The following is a 19,528-nucleotide window of genomic DNA, read 5'->3' as shown; positions in this document are numbered from 1 at the left end:
CTTCACACCCAGCTGCCTGCTGACTGCCAAACATGTATGAATAAAGCAAAATCAGAGGCAGGGATTGTAATGCAGACGTCATGTCAGATGAACCTTTCACACCGCTGCGTGTCTTGTCTCATTCCTTCATCTGTTCTCTTTCACCCTGCCTGCCGCTGTGGTCTCGGTGAAACCAGGTGATCAAGCACCGGCTACAGCGTCTGCTGAGGCCGCAGAAAGAGGAGAAGAAGAACAAGCAGCAGGCCAGCACTGTTGCAACAGTGGGTCTAGAGGAAATGAAAGCAAAGGTACAGCACATGGTGCAATGTAACAAATGATGCTTACAGTGGTTTCATGCCGAGTGTACAACTTCTCCTGCAGCACTGGAACTGCATTAGAAAACAACAAAAGAGTGCGTAAGGGAGAAGCAAATTAATATTTTTCCCCCCCCCAATCCTAAAACAATAAAGAGTGTAATGTTCCTAATTAGTCCTAACCACTGCGCAAAGCACATCCTCCCCCCAGAGTTCATATTAGCTCTTCCACAACTTTATTTGGAAGTTGCTCATTTCTGTGTGAACAATGGGCTTCTTATCCGACTATGACTGTCTTACGTCCACGCTGCATGCCATGACAAACTGTGTCAGACGTTGACTAATATCGTATTTTGTTGTTGAGGTCAGTGGTACAAGCGGTTGTGAAACGGTTATAAATACAAGCAAAAATGCCACCGCATTAAAATCCATTAACAACTTACAGAAAATGAATCAACGCTGGCCTGGTGGAGATATTAGACATCTTACATACAGCTCTGAAAGTACTTTAAATTGGAGCTATTGTGTTTTCCTTTGCTTTTTCTGTAATATTTATACTGTTACAGCAAGAGATGCCGATGTTAATCATGCACCAGTAATCCCTGTGATCCATAACCTTAGGCTTCAGTCGGCTCTTAACACCCAGTTCCTGACAGTTTTTACTCTGTAAAAGGATGATGGGGTTATTGTCAGCACCCTGCCAGGCGGACAGGCGGTAGGGCTGCCTGGACTCCCAAGTTTGTGAATGTGATAACTCCAGAACGAGGCAACGTATGATTTTGATACCATACGTGCATCTACTATAAATCTCGGGCGAGTGCAAGTTTCAGTAACTTTGAAATTAAGATCAAGGTCAGAGATCAACTTTTCTGAAAATCAACCAGGATTTTCAAGTTTACACCATAGTAGCACTGGCAACCACCTGTACTTTTTTACCCTACTTTTAGAGCTTTATCACTTCAGTGAGAGGGGATATTCCTAATATGGTCATCTTGGGACACAGCTCTGGCTGTTCAAACCTCATGGTTGCGATGGGCAGCACGTAAGAAGAAAGTTGGGTTAAAGAGAAGGTGGCCTTTGAAGAAAGAAGAGGTAAAACAGCTTGTTTCAGGCTGCGGATGATGTGAATGACTGCATCAAGGCCCCAGTATAAAGTATAGCAAAAAAAATTATGGAGGTGGAAATGAGCATAATAAAACCCCCTTAACCTAAAGCTTTCCTTATGTGATGAGAAAGGCTAATCGCAGGACACAGAAAGCAAGTAAGGGTCAAGAAAATTGACCCAAAGCGGGAAGAAGTTCAAGGGCATTTTTGACAACTTGTAGGTTAACATCAGGCAGGTATGCTAGAGTGACTGACATGTGCAGCTAAAACAAAAAGACTAAGAAAAACTAAGAAGAATGAAACAAGAAGGTGGGTAAGCATGGCACCGTACATCAGACACAAGAGAATCTTATGATCTGACTAGCAGCAAGTATTTCCCAGGGATAAGGGGCTTTTCCTTTAAATCAAAATGACTTATACAGGGAGTGCAGAATTATTAGGCAAATGAGTATTTTGTCCACATCATCCTCTTCATGCATGTTGTCTTACTCCAAGCTGTATAGGCTCGAAAGCCTACTACCAATTAAGCATATTAGGTGATGTGCATCTCTGTAATGAGAAGGGGTGTGGTCTAATGACATCAACACCCTATATCAGGTGTGCATAATTATTAGGCAACTTCCTTTCCTTTGGCAAAATGGGTCAAAAGAAGGACTTGACAGGCTCAGAAAAGTCAAAAATAGTGAGATATCTTGCAGAGGGATGCAGCAGTCTCAAAATTGCAAAGCTTCTGAAGCGTGATCATCGAACAATCAAGCGTTTCATTCAAAATAGTCAACAGCGTCGCAAGAAGCGTGTGGAAAAACCAAGGCGCAAAATAACTGCCCATGAACTGAGAAAAGTCAAGCGTGCAGCTGCCAAGATGCCACTTGCCACCAGTTTGGCCATATTTCAGAGCTGCAACATCACTGGAGTGCCCAAAAACACAAGGTGTGCAATACTCAGAGACATGGCCAAGGTAAGAAAGGCTGAAAGACGACCACCACTGAACAAGACACACAAGCTGAAACATCAAGACTGGGCCAAGAAATATCTCAAGACTGATTTTTCTAAGGTGTTATGGACCGATGAAATGAGAGTGAGTCTTGATGGGCCCGTGGCTGGATTGGTAAAGGGCAGAGAGCTCCAGTCCGACTCAGACGCCAGCAAGGTGGAGGTGGAGTACTGGTTTGGGCTGGTATCATCAAAGATGAGGTTGTGGGGCCTTTTCAGGTTGAGGATGGAGTCAAGCTGAACTCCCAGTCCTACTGCCAGTTTCTGGAAGACACCTTCTTCAAGCAGTGGTACAGGAAGAAGTCTGCATCCTTCAAGAAAAACATGATTTTCATGCAGGACAATGCTCCATCACACGCGTCCAAGTACTCCACAGCGTGGCTGGCAAGAAAGGGTGTAAAAGAAGAAAAACTAATGACATGGCCTCCTTGTTCACCTGAGCTGAACCCCATTGAGAACCTGTGGTCCATCATCAAATGTGAGATTTACAAGGAGGGAAAACAGTACACCTCTCTGAACAGTGTCTGGGAGGCTGTGGTTGCTGCTGCACGCAATGTTGATGGTGAACAGATCAAAACACTGACAGAATCCATGGATGGCAGGCTTTTGAGTGTCCTTGCAAAGAAAGGTGGCTATATTGGTCGCTGATTTGTTTTTGTTTTGTTTTTGAATGTCAGAAATGTATATTTGTGAATGTGGAGATGTTATATTGGTTTCACTGGTAAAAATAAATAATTGAAATGGGTATATATTTGTTTTTTGTTAAGTTGCCTAATAATTATGCACAGTAATAGTCACCTGCACACACAGATATCCCCCTAAAATAGCTAAAACTAAAAACAAACTAAAAACTACTTTCAAAAACATTCAGCTTTGATATTAATGAGTTTTTTGGGTTCATTGAGAACATGGTTGTTGTTCAATAATAAAATTATTCCTCAAAAATACAACTTGCCTAATAATTCTGCACTCCCTGTATTTAATGATAAATATACTTACTGACCCCCTTTGCTTTGTTTTCAACAGGAGCCCAATGACATGCCACGGAGTCACCCAGAGGGGGCCTATGCTAACACGATTCTCCCCAACCACCACGTCCCTCATCCTCACCCCCATCCTCATCCTCACCACCACCATGCCGGACACCATGGGGTGTTTGAGGACTTCGCTTGCTAAAGCCAACCATTGTTTCCTGTCTTGGTGACAACAGAAGATAAGAGCTGTCTGTGTTGAGACCAATAACAGACCCTTGGCATTTCCGTCACTCCTTTGCTGTCACCAGTGAAAAGCTACAGCCAAAGTCAAACACCAAACTTGTGCTGCTAACAAACCACTTGTACGTACAGTATGTAGGCACAAAACGGACACGGCTTTTTCTCCTTTCCTTTTTTTTTTTTTTTGCTCTATCTCTCTCTCTGTCTCTGGATGGGATCCCACTCAACATCGCCCCGCTTCATGTTATGATTCAAGACACTTTGTGATTTCAGGACCAATTTTTTGGTACATGATCACTACGAGGGAACAAGAGGAGGACTGCATGTCACCTTGATCCAGTTTATATTCCAAAAAAAGAAAGAAATAAGAAAAAAAAAGATTTATTTATTCAGCTAGCATCTCAGATTTTTTTTCTGTCTGTATCCTTCCATGTATGTCTCTTGAAACTGTTTCTCTTACTTCGAGGAGAACACAGTGTACCATATCAAGTCATCTACACAATATATTATGTAATTATTTAAAGAGATACTATTATATGTTCTATATTGTATACAAGATGACAATAATTCAGTAAGCATACCTTATTCACCATCCAAAGTATGAAGGGAGCTATTTAGGCTGAAATATATGACCTTGGCTTAGAAGATCTATCAGCATCTTTCCACATGATACACTTTGTCTGGTTTGTGGTTAAGGTGTTAGAGAGTAGCATTGTACCTGTACATAAAGTCCAACGTAAAAATGAGAAAGTTCTAAAGGTTCTGTTTCGATGGTTGTTGTTTATTTTTAGTTAATATATATCTTATGTACTATTAATTTTAGTTATTTATACATTTTAGAGACAATTTTTATAAGAAAATATAGCGATCACGATTGTAGCAATTACTGTACACTTACAATCTGCAGATACGTAGACTGCCAGACATCGATACTTTCGTCCAGGTAACAAGAACGGACTGAATGCATTGTGACTATTATATCCATCATTTCCTTTAAGATGTCTGAGACAACACAAACATGCTTTGCTTACGGATGAGGATCGGGTTATGTTTTCACATATGACATGGTTGCGCTTTAAGTATTCCTCCTATTCGACTCATTTCTGCCCACCATCCACTCTTCATCTTGGTTAGCATCCTTACTTAAAGCTGACATAAGCAATAAGAGAATTTTTTACACATTTTTTTTGCAAACTCATCTCCTTCAGAACTACTGTAAAAGTACAGCAGCTATTTACAGTGGGGACCCAGCGTGTGTGTGTGTTTGTTTATGTGTTTGCATGCGCACTTTAACATTTTGCACACATGACTGAGCACATTAGACTGACACAGCTCAGATGAGCTGATCCATGAAAAAAGGAGGGATTACAATCAAAAAGCTGGAAGAGTATTACTGCGGCGGGAAGGTTTTATCAGCTGAAGCCACCTCTGGAGATCCAGATGTGGCAGCAACGTAAACAGGTACTGTGGCAGAGCCGGATATATTCTTATTGGTTTATGTAAAAAAGGACAGAGGACAACACAAATTTTTAAGAGCACAAGTAAGCAAAGGGAAATATAAACTGATTCACTGATTCACGACTAGTCTCTTTTTTTCCACTGCAGGAACTTACCAGACTTCCCTTAGCCACCTAGAAATGCATATTTGATTTAAGGCTCTTTCTTGCACCATTCTTTTCAAATAAGAAACTGGAACTTACAACAGCATTGTCTATGTTTTATCGTATAACCTAAAGTAGATTATTGTTTATGATAGCAGAGATGGGATGGACAACCTTTGAAGCATTGCCGATATGGATTTTTGTTTCAGGGAACTAGTAGGACCAACTCAACCAGAATGGGGTCCTGTGCGGGGTCAGCCACATCATAGTCAGACGTTTCATCTGTTTGGCCGTGTGTCTGTGCTTTGTTTTTAATGGTTAAATAGGAGCTCGAGTGTGATTTTGAACAGAAATATCCAGTTCTTTCTTGAAATATTTGTAGTAGTAAGATGGCAGATGCTGCTCACACTTTTTTATCTTGTGACAAAGAAATCTGTGTTTCGTTTACTTTAGCAAATCCTAAAGGCTGGAATTTGCTTTTAGTTCATTATAATAAGAGAAGAAAACAACCGGGGGGATTAGATTGTTGTTTTGCTTAAGTTCCTGCAGTAGAGTAGTGGGGGCTGTACATGAGGTTACCCAGTAGCCGGTAAAGACTAGCTGTGAGCTCCTCATTATTTTCTTTTGCAAATTAATTGCATTCTGTTACACCCAAAAGAGAGAATTATTCAGGACTGATACAAGTTTTTGTATGCTTTGCTAGTACAAGCCTCTAAGAAATTTTAGAAAGGTCAGCGTATATGCTAATCCAGATCGGTGACATGGGACTGCATGTTTTATATCACAAGCACCTTTAATCTTGAGTGAGGTTTTTGCAGATGTGTGCTCTCAAGCTGTAGTTTGGACTTACACGTGTCAGAATAGGTATCACGCAATGCGCTGGTGCAGAGTGTGAACCAAATTCGTTCCTACACAGAAGGTGGCAGACACTCCAGTGTCTGAGAAATGCAAGAATACCTTACACGATACAGAATTTCATGTTAACAAATGACAACATCATTTTTCCCGTTAATTTGATAGGTGTATTCTGTTGCCGCAATATTACCATACATCACTTTGGCTCACAGTGAGATTCCAGTCTCCATCTGCCAAATCCCCTCCTCCTTTCAAGTAATCATGGGCTATACATGGCTGTTTAATATTCATAATCATGTGTCACTTTGACATTTTCAAAAGGTTCCCAATCTGAGTCTCTGATGGCATCCTGTACAGGCTATGCATAACAATCTTCTCCTCTGTCATCAATAATTGTAGCTATCCTCAGAGAAGTCACACAGGGGTTGGTGTGTTGAGATGAATACAGGGCTGCTTTATTACTGTAGAGTTTTATTTAAACGGAAAAGCCTAAAGTGGATGTGGAAAGGCTTTTTTAATCCTGAAGACAGTGTGTTTAGGTTCACTGCAAAACACAACTTCAGATAATTCTGCATTCGTCAAAAAACACAGATAACTTTACAGCAGCAGCAGCCTGTGTGAGGTGCCACATGACCACACGGTGGGCGGCAGGTCTGTGCTGTAGCAGACGGGACAACTTCCCTTCTTAACAACATGTAGCTCACATTCCTGGGATTCCTACTCCGAGCTCCCTTTACATAGGGGACCTACCTATGTTTTTAAAAGCTTAAACTACCAATCAGCCTGTATGTGCTTGCTGCATTACCCATAAAAATTAATGTAATCTCACTAGCCACAGATGTTAGGTTTTGAATATCTGCCATTTTCCTGCTCATTTTATTTTATTTTTTTCAGCTGAGGCCTCGGAGAAAAATATAAGTGCAGGGTGATGCAAGGAGCTGTCAGGAATTCAAAAGGAGAAATTTCATCCTATATCTGACAGAAATGGAAATGGACTATCCCTGCAGTGACAAGGAACGCTTACATTTTGTATATAAGTGTGATCTTGTGATTATTTCTTCTGTTAGAACACATTTTATAAATGTTAAATATGGTAAATACAATGAATATTAAAGTTTAGATAAAAACCAGTGCCTCTTAAATCCCATTTCACTGTATGCCGTCTTTTTATTCCCCTACAAACCACACCATTGAATAGCAATTCAGACTCTGGCCATTTTTATTTCCTTTTGAATGACCTTTAAGGTTGCATAAAGACATCTCGAAGGCTCGCTCCTACAAGATGAGAGCAGGATTATTGATAGAGATGGTAAAAAATGTGTTATTCTGCTTGTTAAAAGGTGAATTGTTTGGGTTTTTTTTTTGATGGTTTAATTTTTTTAATTTTTTTACTGCTTTCTGGAGGACTTAAAACAACCTTGTCCTCACACGACAGGAGAAAGTCCTGGGATTGAACATAAAATAAAGTACAAAATAATGGCTTACAATTAACTCACAGCTGCTCTGTAGTTATGCGGTTTTACAGCATGCCTCGGGGCAGTACATATAGACCCTTGAAATAACTAAAGCTGTAATTAAGGTTGCGACGTTTTCCCTGTTTTTACCCAACCCAGACATCAGGAATACCCAAGTTCTAACGTGGGCAGCAATATTGCTGAGAAAATGTTGCTTATTTCTGTGAGATTAAAACAGTCTTCTTCGTATTAGAAATGTGATTTCTACACGTTCAATCCTCTGCTTGTAGCGACCAGTAGCCATTACTGGTCTGGGACCTGCGCTGCTGACAGCAAACGCATTCTTCTGCTGACACCTAAAGGACAAAAAGGATTCTGTTCCTGCATTGCCAACCATGTTATATCACAGCAATCCAGACAACAAAAGGACAAAATGTCATATTTAAACATCCTTTATTTAAAAAAAACAAAAACAAATAAAATTACAATTCACAGCTTATTGGTAATTACAGCACACATTTGGATGTGATGAACTTTAAATTGAAAAGTATTGCTTTGGTTTTACAAGTACCCACGTGCACTGAACACTAAACCAACAGGTTCAATCAGCAATGGAAAATTTTAAAGAAAAAAAATGTTTTATTTTAAATAATTTGCTTGATCCAAAGTGAATTTTGTTTCTGTTTGAAAGCAAAAGGACAAAGCAGATACTTGATTCCGTCACAAAATAATACAATAGAAACTGGAGTGTAAATAAAGCTTAAAAAAAAAAAAAAGTTTAAAAATAGAGTGTCTATAAAATATTTATAGATGCACAGAAAATGTCATGGAAGCCTCTGTTAGCGCTGAAGTGTTTAGAAGATGCATAATTTAGGAGATATGACAGATTGAATAAATTATGGACAAAATACTTAAGAGACTGCGCTCGGCGATGACGGATGTGATAATTAATCTGCCCGCTCCTTTAATTTTGGGCTTCTCGCGTCTGCAGAAGGCAAAGACGACGCAGATCACCACAATAACTTCATATTGTAATCTCAGCACTTTCAGCAATCTTTCACAGATTATATTTTCAATTATGCACATTATTAGCATCGTACTCTTCAAAGGATTGAGACAAACATTCATATAAGCTGGTGCACCGTAATGGTAAAAAGAAAGACTCATCTTGAAAAAAGACGCGTCAAGGAAAAATAAAATGTTCACATGGCAGACAATACAGAAAACACCTTTCAGGACCACCAAAGTGGATGTAGTGTTTCCAACATATACATCAAATCCACTTACAGTTAAATAACAGGACTTGCCTTGATTTTATGTATTTCCAAGTAAACCGGATGATGAAAAGTGTCTAGTGTCAGAGAAAATACATTAAAAGGTCTTGTCATAAGAAATTACAGTGTATTTACTTCGTATCAAACAGAAAGAATGAGTCACGTACAGTATTTTTGATATACACACTGCTTTCGAATGAAAAGTCCTCCATCAGACATATTCAGCTGTGTTATCTGTAATATTGCACATTATAATATACTCAATGACATTATGGTGTCCAGTACCGCTACCTCCACCAGAAAAGACCCCCATTGGGCAGCGTTACAACTGGGAGAAAGCAGCCATTTGTGTAACTGAGCACACCGCATGGGAGGACAATGATGCCAACCAGTGACTTACAATATCTTAACAACACAGTTGAAATTCTTTAAAAAAAAGCAAAACAAAAACAGTTTCTTTTGGAGTTCTCAGACTGCCTACACCTGGTGAAATGTCTTCATACATTCTTTATTTCAGCTGTTACTAAACTAATTCAATTCTAATTTAAAAAGTACCGTACATTTCAAAAGGGACTCTTGAAAAATCTGAGCAATCGCTACAAGCATTTAATAATGAGCCCTCGCCCTCATCTACTGCCTCATGCAAGCAAGTTTTCTTGGAAAACTTACAAGTAGACAACCTCTGAATAACTTAAAAACACAATGCTGGCCTACATAAAAATAAAGGTTTGTATCTATTATATAAAAGTTCCAGCAGCAATTTCTCAGAAGCTCCATTCCCTGCTTTGAGGCACATGTGCAGCCTGTGGATAGCTGGTGGTCTGACATTTCTGCGATAACCACCGCTGTATCAGGCTTCATGCACAGTGAAAGGTAACACCTCCCATTTATCCAAAGCGTTATTGATTTTATTCATAAATCTAAAAAAATATATAGATGTACAATACCTCGTGGAGTCATTTTTGTCAAGGCACATATGCAAATATGCACTTTTGATATTTACTGATTTGAGTATTTACCAAAGTGCAACACTTCAGTGCCCCCTTGTGAAGGGACACATAGGTTACCAGTAAAAAAAAAATAAAAATAAAAAAAAAATAGACAGCTCCGCTTTAAAATACCTTTGATATCGACATTAAATTAAAGGACATTCCCACTGAAAAAGCAACAACATACTAAAAGTTTTTGCAACTTGTTTTGGTTCGTTTAGTTGAGCAGCTGCAGCCAGTACATCAGCTCAATCATGCCTGTTGTATTCAAAATAGTCAAAAGCACAAGCATTACATCCAAGTGTTGCGAACCAAAATCAAGGTTATAAATCCCACTGAATGCATTGGACGTCTGAATCATAACAATCAAGTCAATACTGCAAAGTTTCTGCCCTCTAGTGGTCAAAGCCTGCTTGACGCAATCATTAAAACTATGTGAAAAGGTTTTATTGGGAGTGTACTGCACTTATATATAAGTGCAGTACACTCCCAAACTGCCCTTAATGCACACAGGAAGACAGAGACAATCACTTGTGTTACCTGACTTGGTGACTAAAAGTCACCTACACCCCTAAGCAGGAGTTGTACTTGGTAAAAAGTTTAAGCGATGGGTGGTGGCACAACGGTTGCCCTCTTCACCCTAAATTCAAGCCTCGAGACTTTTTTAGCGAACGTGCAGGAGCACAGGTTTCACTGCTATTTTTAAGTGCTGTTTCCGTGCTCTTGCTCAAAAAGCAGCATGGCAAGTTGGGAGCGAGAACCGATGCTCTCCAAGTTGCTCTGAACACATCTGTGATAGATGTCCTCACTGAGTCTTGGGTTGCAGACTTCATAAAGGTATTGCTGGCGTAACGCTGGCTCTATTGCCCTGAATACGTGCAGACCTGAATACTTTACGAACATTTCGTAGATATCCATGTTCTCTAGAATCTCCTCGTTTTCTTGGACGTCCGCCACCATCCGACTGCGCGTCGTCATGTAGTCCGAGTTGTAGAAGCACGTTTCATCAAACGACCTGCGGTCAAAAAGGCCCGCGTCCTTGACCAGATCAAGTGTGTCTGGATGTGGCTGGTTGTGATAAGCCACGTCGGGGTTGTACTCCTGAAAATGAATGGGGAAGAATACTTGCCAATTGTTAATGGCATTCATGCGACAGCGATTCAGAAACTCCGAATTGATGTTTGTGTTGACTTCAGCCAGGAAGAAGAGCGTGTCGACGGGGTGCTTCTTTGAGATGATGTCCATGAATTTGATCTGGGATGGCGTTTCCGTCTTAACACTGATCCACGGGATTTTAACTGCAGGGTATTTGCGTTCATAAACGGTTATCTGAGACTTCACGCTGGCAAATATATCATTCTGGCTAACTTGTTGGGCCTCCACTGGGTCATAAATAAACAAGAAGGTTAGGATTGCATTTTCGCTGGTCTCAAAGGCATTCGAGGCAAAGACTTCAAGAAAGTGATCGACGTAGCTCCGGTCCTGCAGAGTAAGCGGTATAATAATGTGGACCCTTGTAGCTTCAGTGACATATGGCATGGGAATGATCTCTATCTGGCTCAAAGGTCGCACCAGATGAACCCTCTTTGTGATGGAGCGGCTGTGACCTTTCTGATTAACAGCCTCCAGCTGAAGGTCTAAGGTGTACTCCATCCCCCTAATGGGGTCAAAGCGTCTGTAGCCATTAATCAGTTGCTGCTTCTTTAAGTGTATAATGGGCATGTACTTCTTGTTCAGCTCTCCTATGGCGGTGTCAATGACATCCGCCACGTCCATGCGGTCAATGCCGCGCAACTCGCACTTGGGTGAGCCATCAATGCACGAATAAATCTCCTCCTCTGTGAAGTATTCCCATTTCAGAACTTCAAACCGAGACTTTGGTTCAAAAGGAGGATTGATCCCCACTGGCCACTGGGCGCTTCGATTCCCCTCAAAAGCAACAACACTCACATTCTTTATTTCTGCCTGTGGAAACACAATAAGTGTTAAAATAGACACATTTAACCCAGCTCGTACTACACTGAAATTGTGGTATTTTTGTGCCAACAATGGAGGCGAGCAGGCAGGTTTTTATTTGTGACTGATCCATGGGTGATTTGCGACACTTGAAAATCAGCTTACCTGCAGCTTAGCAATCTCATCATAAGTCTTCTGGAGTTCAATCTCAGTGAAGAATCTGTGCAGGCGGTACATCTGCTCCGGGTCAGACACTGGATGGACGGTCAGGGCTTTCTTAAACTCTTCACTCTGTTCTTTGCTTGGATCAGAGTTTTTTGCCAACTCATAATGGTGGTAGTGAAGTCCCTGAAAGGAATCACACAGGTCCTTTCATGAGGTGCGACGACACAAACACGCCTATTGTTATTCCAAGCTGTCAGCTGTTATGCAGCGCTGCTTTCATTCAAACAAACATTACATGCCATCCAGGCAGCATCTTGTGCTCGTCTCTGCTGCAAGGCTGACCATAATTGCACAGTGAACTGTAGACAGATTCTTTTTTTTTTTTCGTTTAAATAAAACAAGACGGTTTATAACTGGAGATTTTTACAGTTAGACTTTTGGTCATTTTTAGGGATGTGTTTATTTTGGGCACTCTTAACGGTGTCTCTCACTTTAGTAACAGGCTTGAAGGAGGAGAAAAAAAAAAGGAGGAAACTAACAGAAGTGACTGACACAGGCGGCAGAATCCCACTTACAGACATGGTCACTTAAGCTGAAAACAAAGTAACCACCTAAGGAGCTTGAGTGATTAAAAAAAGTGAACCCAATCTGATCAAGCTATTAAAAGAACAAAGAACAGAGACAATGCTTAACTGAGCAGTGAAGCAATTCTGTTGGAAATGTTTGCCAACTTACACCCTGTAGCTGAAGACTTAGTGAAGCCTAATTGTCACCAGTGTTCTCTTTCTTAGCAGAAAAAAAAATGCCTGGGTCTGTGTTCAAGCTATTTTCTTTAGCCATTTGAGGCCTTTTAGCTTGCCTCTGTTTCTCCCCTTATCTTGGGGGTGTGGGAGTGTGAGGGGACTCTGGTGGAGCTATTCTGGCTCAGGGCACTTAAGATAGCCAAGTTATTCACTCTCAGCTATGGTACAAGATGGTTTCCTGCTTTGGGGGAAGGCCAAGTAAGGGTAAATAGAAGCTAAAAAGATTTTTACATGTATGGAAAATAATACAAACAAAACCAAAACTTTAGTATGGGTGAAGCAGACTTCCTGAATGACACAACCAATCGCCTAAAGGGTGGTCAGACAGAGCTTGTTTGACCTTAAATGTTAATGACATTACAGGCGCAGAGCATGTTGACCCACAGGGGATTTTCACGCCATTGAATCTAAGCTGAACTGTGAGCTGTGCTTTCTTTGCCTGTTTGCTTATTCCACAGTGCTGCTGGAGATGCAAAAAATGCAAGGCTAAAGGGTATTAGCAAACCACTCTGTAACACAAATACCATCTCTGTACTTGCATGGTAATTACAGTTTTATATAGCTAGCTGTCCATCAGCTTTAAGTGCTTTCCCAGAGGCAAAGCATGATTTGTACTGTGAGGGCTAAACTAAAAAAAACTAAAAAGTTTTTTAAAATAACTGCTATGACCTATCACATGGCTGTTCTGAATGAAAGACTTTGTGCAAGTCTTCTTTATGGTTTGATACACAAATAAATGCACTATTAAAAAGGTGTTTGGTCTTTCAAAGACTGTATAAAAGTTTCTGTGTCCCAAACGTAGATTTAAGTGCTTTAAACCTGCATTACTTCGGAAAGCCAGCAGACAGCGACTTTTCTGGCTGTCAGTATGTCCTATTGCATAGAAGTCTATAGGGTCATAGGATTCTAAATCCACTTCTCAACCTACCTCATATTCGCCAACGCAGTTTATGCTGGTGTAATCAATGATGCATCGTCCAAGCCACTCATCAGGCCGGGCGCTCAGGATGTCGTTCCTACAATTTTCCAGGAAGGGCTGGAGTCGTAGCAGCAAGCTACGTGACAGCAGGTACCCAAACCCTCCATAGCAGTACCTCCCTTCCATCGCCCCACCTATGAACTCCTCAGGCCTGCCCATGTAAAGTTCTCGATCCATACTCAAGTGCTCCACCAGTGCTTTGATCCGGTCGGCTTCAGTGTAGGCGTCATCTTGGACAAAGTAGAACCAGTCGTATTCATTGATGTAATGGTCGAAAATGTATTTGATGGTCTGGAACATGTTCCATATCAGCCTCTCGTCTCCATGAGAAACCACAAACATGCCGTGAGGGATTTTGCGGCTGCGCGAACCAGTAAAGAAGATCACAGCGTCCAGATGATGGCTGATGGTTCGATTCACAGCTACACCTAAGGTGTTAATGGTGTTTTTGGAGGTCATGACCCCGACGAACAGACGCTCCCGCATCCCCAACTCCGTGCTGATGTACTTGGCCCTGAAAGAGATGTCAAACGGTGACTGAGTCGATGCTGCTTTGAATGAAAACTGCCAACAAAAGAACTAATGATCTAAATAGATCTTATATCATAATATATTATTTCGCATATGTAAAGTACTGTGTAATGACTCTTTGGGAATCACCTTGTTGTTCTTTTTAAATAAATTTAACTAAACAAATTTGGTGTCTAAAGATATAATTTAAAATTGGTTATGCGCCAAGTTGTCTGTTATGTGCAGGCACAAGACTGGTTTTGGTGTCTTTTATTCTTGAATGAATGAATGAATGAATGAATGAATGAATGAATGCCATAGGTCAGTGTCAAGTGGCTTAACAAACAAAAATAACATTGCTCTGAAAAATGCTCAAGTACGAAGATCAGATTAACTGCTCGTTAATTCACATTCAATGTTCAAATGAAACATTTAAAAGACCTTCAGAACGCCTTTAGAACTATTGCTCAAAATCAGTTAAAAAAAATGTCAAGAATGTCAGACTCCTTTGAAGTAAAGCAAACTATTGAGGTGTGGCTCAAAAACTGTTGTAGAGTCTTGTAATTTATTGTTCAGCTCATTAAACATCTAGAAATTATTAAATCATTAGAGAAAACAAGGACTAAACAGACATGATGTAGTGACCTATAGTGGTGGATTGTAAGTCTCAAAAGAGAATCACACTGGACTGCCTGATGACTTTACAGCATTTCTGACTAATTTTTTTTTTCCTTCCCCTTTCAAATCTGCAAGAAGATCCTCTAAACATCAGTGTCCAGTCAGGCTTTCGCAATATTTCCATCTTAACAGAAAACACCAAAACAGAGTTTGTTGATTAGATGATTTAAATATCTTGACACACAAGTAACAACTAATGTTCTTCGGAAAAGTAAACATGTAAGAACTTGCATTGTGTTTCATCATTTACCACAACGCCAAACTGATTTTCATTTCCTTGTTATGCTCCACATAGCATTAATAATGGCCTGTTGTTAGAGCTGCAACTGTTGGTCAATAGATCACTCAAGACAGTGGAACAAATTTTAAACAACATTTTTCCCCCAAGAGAATTTGCAGCTGTTCTCTTCACATGTGTGGTCCCACATTAAATATTTGCATTTTGAACTCTCGGTTGGACAAAGAGTATATGTGAGAACATCTACATGAGCTCTGGATATCGGTGACCTGGGCCTGTACCGTGAAGCGAGTTCAAAATCCCCAGCGTATCTTTCTGTTATCTGGACTAATTTAACATAACACTGGTGATTGAGATAAGCAGTCACACAAAGCTGGTTATCAACTCACTAAGTTAACCCAGAGTTTCCTAATCTAGATATCAGCGTGTTCACATGAAAAAGGGGTTTTTGGCAACATCTGACCTGTCACACTGATTATTTTACTGGAAGCTGATTTCGCAAAGAAAGAGTAAACTATGATATTAGGAAAATATGAATAGCTTACACAGATATAACGGAATGAACAGCTGCTGCAGTGTGAGAGGAAAAGGACCGTGCAGTAGTTTAGTGTTATAAGTGATACATGATTTCATTAAATGTTTTGGTCCGTGAGACTGGAAGAGACCTACTATATTAACAAAGTTAAGCCTGTTTAAAGACAGAAAGAAAAGCTTGCAACAATACAAGTTGTGTGAGTTAACAGACTATATCATTAAGGATGAGGTATAAACGAGTATTCCATTAAATGAATGTTTAAATTTGCATAGGACAGTTTTGGTTTTTATTCTTTCAGCTCCAGCTTGATGATGGATAACAGTAAAGAATTGATACAAAGAACTGATTTAAAATGTAGGTTTTGTCTAAATGCAATTGATAGAGAGCGCACAAGTACAAACAGGTTTCCCGATTTTGGTATTCATGTTTGCAGAACAACAAAACTGTTGTAAAATCGTTTGCACCCAACAGAGAAAACATGGCAAGGACAACTGAACCTAGAAGTTTTCTTACTGACTCTTCGGGAAAACAAAGTCAAACTGGAGCCATTAAAAACAAACTTTATAACTTTATACCCTCCTGTTATCAAGGTTAGATATCTTCCAAGAAGGCTGGCGCTATTTTCAGAAAACCTGATTGGTCAGGAGGTGGCGACTTTGTACTTGCTGATCTTTAATGTGCAAGGTTCACAGCTTAAGTTACCATAGCAATGAACCTTGGTAAAAAGTGAACCACCTTAATAGTACAGACCAACCTGGGTTAACACCAAAGTTACCTTGATAAGTCAAAATCCTGCTTGGTAGTACAGTCCTCAGGAGTCTCACACCCTACTCTACATTATAAGACAGTGGTTCACATCTTAATTGGCTCAAGTTTACAAAAGTTAGGATGCAACTGAAAACTGAGGATTACCAGACGGAACAGAGTCTGTAATAACAATGGCTATAAAAGACAGTATCAACCTGATCTGGGAAAGCCTACTTCCTTTAGCCCCACATTTAGCTTCATTGGGATTAGGGTTAGGCATAATTCATAAGAACAATTATAAGATGCACCACCCTTTACTGAACAAACCAACGTTTGGCATAAGCTGCCTCTGAAACCTCGGCAATTGCACGTTTTCATCTGTAGCCTCAGCAGAACTTCTTTACGAGGAAAGACCCTTTCTTGGAATTGAACTGAAATTCAGCCACTGTGGGTGCAGAGGCCAGCACTTAAATAAGGTCTTTACTCAGAGAGGGGGAAAAAAATGCAAGTTTGGAGGCATACTGTAGCACAGAAAAAAAAACTAGCTCTACTCTGGCCAGGGTTACACTGGAAAACAGCAGAGGAAGTGGTGCAGACTTCACGTTGTTAGAAGGAAACAGGCTCTGAATCAGCTGTGGCTACCACTGGCTGTCTTATTAGCTTCAATGATGAGGATACTCAATTATAATCGTATAGCTACATGAGAATTAGTGACTGAATGTGTAAAAAAAAAAAAAAAAAAAGTCTTTGAATGCAATTTTCTCAGCTCCCTCACTAATTAACACTCTTTGCAAACTCCTGTAATCACATTTCTCCATTGAAGTAACTGTTAAACCTGCAATTTCAGCAGCTTTTCTGCCTCTTAATCATGTTTGGTGCGCATCTACAGATGTGCACGTCTCTTGTGAGGCATCTTGTCCTCACTTTACTTGAGCCTGTAAACTTGCGCCAACCAAACCTAGATCTTTGTCTCCACTTATGGGACACAGGGACAATGGTGTGCACAGAAAGTAGGACACCTGGCCACGTTACCCGCGCAGGCGTTATGATGTGAAGTCACACAATGAGTGATTTCAACATCATCATAATCATGACCATCAGAGACCAGTCATCATTAGAGGGGATGATCTACACAGCGGCCTGCTGTGCTGTAGTGTATAGCAACGTGCTGTTCAGGCTGTGCTCTCCCAGTCAAAGTGAACCAACAAACACAAGTTACCTGAAAACTTTCTTTGGGGCGCTCGGCTGGATCTGTTTGTACGGGACTATTCTTGGTTGAAAATCCTCTTCGGACGTCACATCGTTGACAGCAGAAATAGAGTTGGGCTTTCGGGCTCCTTTGAGCAGTCCATCCTTACCTAAAGACACAGCCTCCCCTTCCTTACTGTCCGGAGAACACGCGTCTTCCGACCAGCTCACGCTCAGTAAACTCAGCGTGAAGCCTAAAGAAATACCGATCACCACCGGGCCGAGCGACCGCAGCACAGAAATTAACAACGAAAATCTCATCTTGAGCGTCGGATCTCTCTGTCCGGCAGTCCCGCTTCGGTCGCTTTCAAGGCGTCCAAACAGGCCTCTGGACTGGGACAGCTCGACTCTTCATCGAAGTGGAGCATCCAGAGACAACTTGAGGAAAAGATGCAGCTTCTTCCTTTAATTTTACGCAGGACTCTTACGTGTCAGTCTAGCTCATGCTTGGCTCCGCCCCCTCCTGCTTGGCGTGTCACAGGCGGGACTACTTGCACATTTATGTGTGTGTGTGCGTGCTGAGCGGGGCGGAGGGATATTGGCCAATCGTATTTATCGATTCGTGTTTTGGGACACGGATTTACCCCGCTTGTTTTAGTGTCTCTGAACACAATTTTAATCTCCGTGCCCATGAGCGCCTAATAGATATTTTCCACTTCAAAATAATGACACCCACTCCTGATATCCGATTACGAGTTCGCCTTGGGAAGGTGGGAACGACGCCTCCTCCTTAGCTACATGTTAAACACCAAAGAAACTAAATTAAATTAAAGTTTAGGATTAAAGCTATTTTTATTTTTAAGAACTGGGTATCCTTTTAGTGGTTGCCAGGGTGACCCTTCTCCAGGTAAAGACTCTAGATAACCTGCTACAGGGGCTGCAGACAGGAAACATGCTGAAATAGGGCCATTTGTGTTCAGGTGCACGTACAGATTTTCTTTGGGGGGGGGGGGGGGGGGGTCTAGATCACCTTTCATGGCCTTGGACATCCAGCATGACACGATGAGTTACGACTGACGACAGGTATAAGACGCAGGTGAGGGAGAGCTGAAACACAGCCAAAGGTCCTGTCTACCTGGACCAGGTGATGGCCTCTTTTCACAAGCTCAAATTAAAGAACTTCAGCAGCTGCTGTCATCGTTTCACTGCCCCCCTCCCTTCCCTTCCTTTTTCAAATTCAGCTTACACCGAAGTAACAAACAGGTAACCTTAATAGCTGAAATTAAGGGCATAAGAATGAGAAAACAATGATTGTTTTTATTTTATTCAATCTAATTAATGATTAGATATTATTACAATAAAGAACAGTTAACCTTGCTGTGTTAATAGATAACAGTTTTGCAGTTTTCTGACCTTTTTACTTTTACAGCATACCTTTGCTAATTCATATAGTGTTCCAATTTTCTGAAGTAAATTGAAACTGCCGTAAGTATTTGTGGCACAAATCCTGGAAAGATTCCTCTGAGATTTTGGTGCATATTGACACGATAACATCAGCTGCACGATGATGCCAATCTTTACCACATTCCAGTGCTGCTCTGCTGGATTGTGATCTGGTGACTGTGGAGGCCATTTGAGCACAGCAAAACTCACTGTCATGTTCAAGAAACCAGCGTGAGCTTTCCCCTTCTGGATGGCAATGCTCAGTTGGTGATACTGGGTGGAAAGTGTGCCAAAATATATATTAATTATTATTATTAATGTTAATAAAAACAACATGGTTGTTTCAGGTTGTTTACGCCGAGTTCCTACCTAACTATCTGAATGCTTTAGCAGAAATCAAGACTCATCAAATAAACAAACAACATGTTTCCAGTCTTATTTTGTCCAATTTTGTTGAAACCGTGTGAACTGTAGCTTCACTTTCCTGTTCTTATCAGACAGGAGTGTCA

General features: G+C 40.8%; 2 protein-coding genes across 3 annotated transcripts in view; one reads left to right on the top strand and one right to left on the bottom strand.

Moving 5' to 3' along the window:
- asic4a (acid-sensing (proton-gated) ion channel family member 4a) overlaps nucleotides 1-7,207 on the top strand; it is a 97,329-nt gene extending 90,122 nt beyond the window's left edge. Inside the window, exons 9-11 of one of the 2 annotated variants that reach the window (XM_026145885.1) lie at nucleotides 1-34; nucleotides 177-287; nucleotides 3,417-3,484. In XM_026145885.1, the coding sequence (XP_026001670.1) occupies nucleotides 1-34; nucleotides 177-287; nucleotides 3,417-3,427 (156 nt within the window). In that variant the 3' untranslated portion in view covers nucleotides 3,428-3,484. Of the gene's footprint in view, nucleotides 35-176; nucleotides 288-3,416 lie in introns of both variants that reach the window. The other variant, XM_026145884.1, reaches the window with a different exon arrangement.
- A 3,043-nt stretch (nucleotides 7,208-10,250) lies between these two features.
- Nucleotides 10,251-18,106, bottom strand: chpfa (chondroitin polymerizing factor a). Its single transcript, XM_026145883.1, has 4 exons — nucleotides 17,608-18,106; nucleotides 13,630-14,194; nucleotides 11,899-12,081; nucleotides 10,251-11,742 (listed from the first exon to the last, which is right to left on the bottom strand). Exons 1-4 carry the CDS (start codon nucleotides 17,895-17,897, stop codon nucleotides 10,480-10,482), a joined length of 2,301 nt encoding a protein of 766 aa, XP_026001668.1. The 5' UTR covers nucleotides 17,898-18,106; the 3' UTR covers nucleotides 10,251-10,479.
- Nucleotides 18,107-19,528: the final 1,422 nt, after the last annotated feature.

This window comes from Astatotilapia calliptera, chromosome 16 (genome assembly GCF_900246225.1).
Source record: "Astatotilapia calliptera chromosome 16, fAstCal1.2, whole genome shotgun sequence".
In the NCBI taxonomy this organism is placed as follows: domain Eukaryota; kingdom Metazoa; phylum Chordata; class Actinopteri; order Cichliformes; family Cichlidae; genus Astatotilapia; species Astatotilapia calliptera.
Note: the sequence above shows the minus strand (reverse complement) of the source record. Positions and strands in the feature narration are given on the sequence as shown.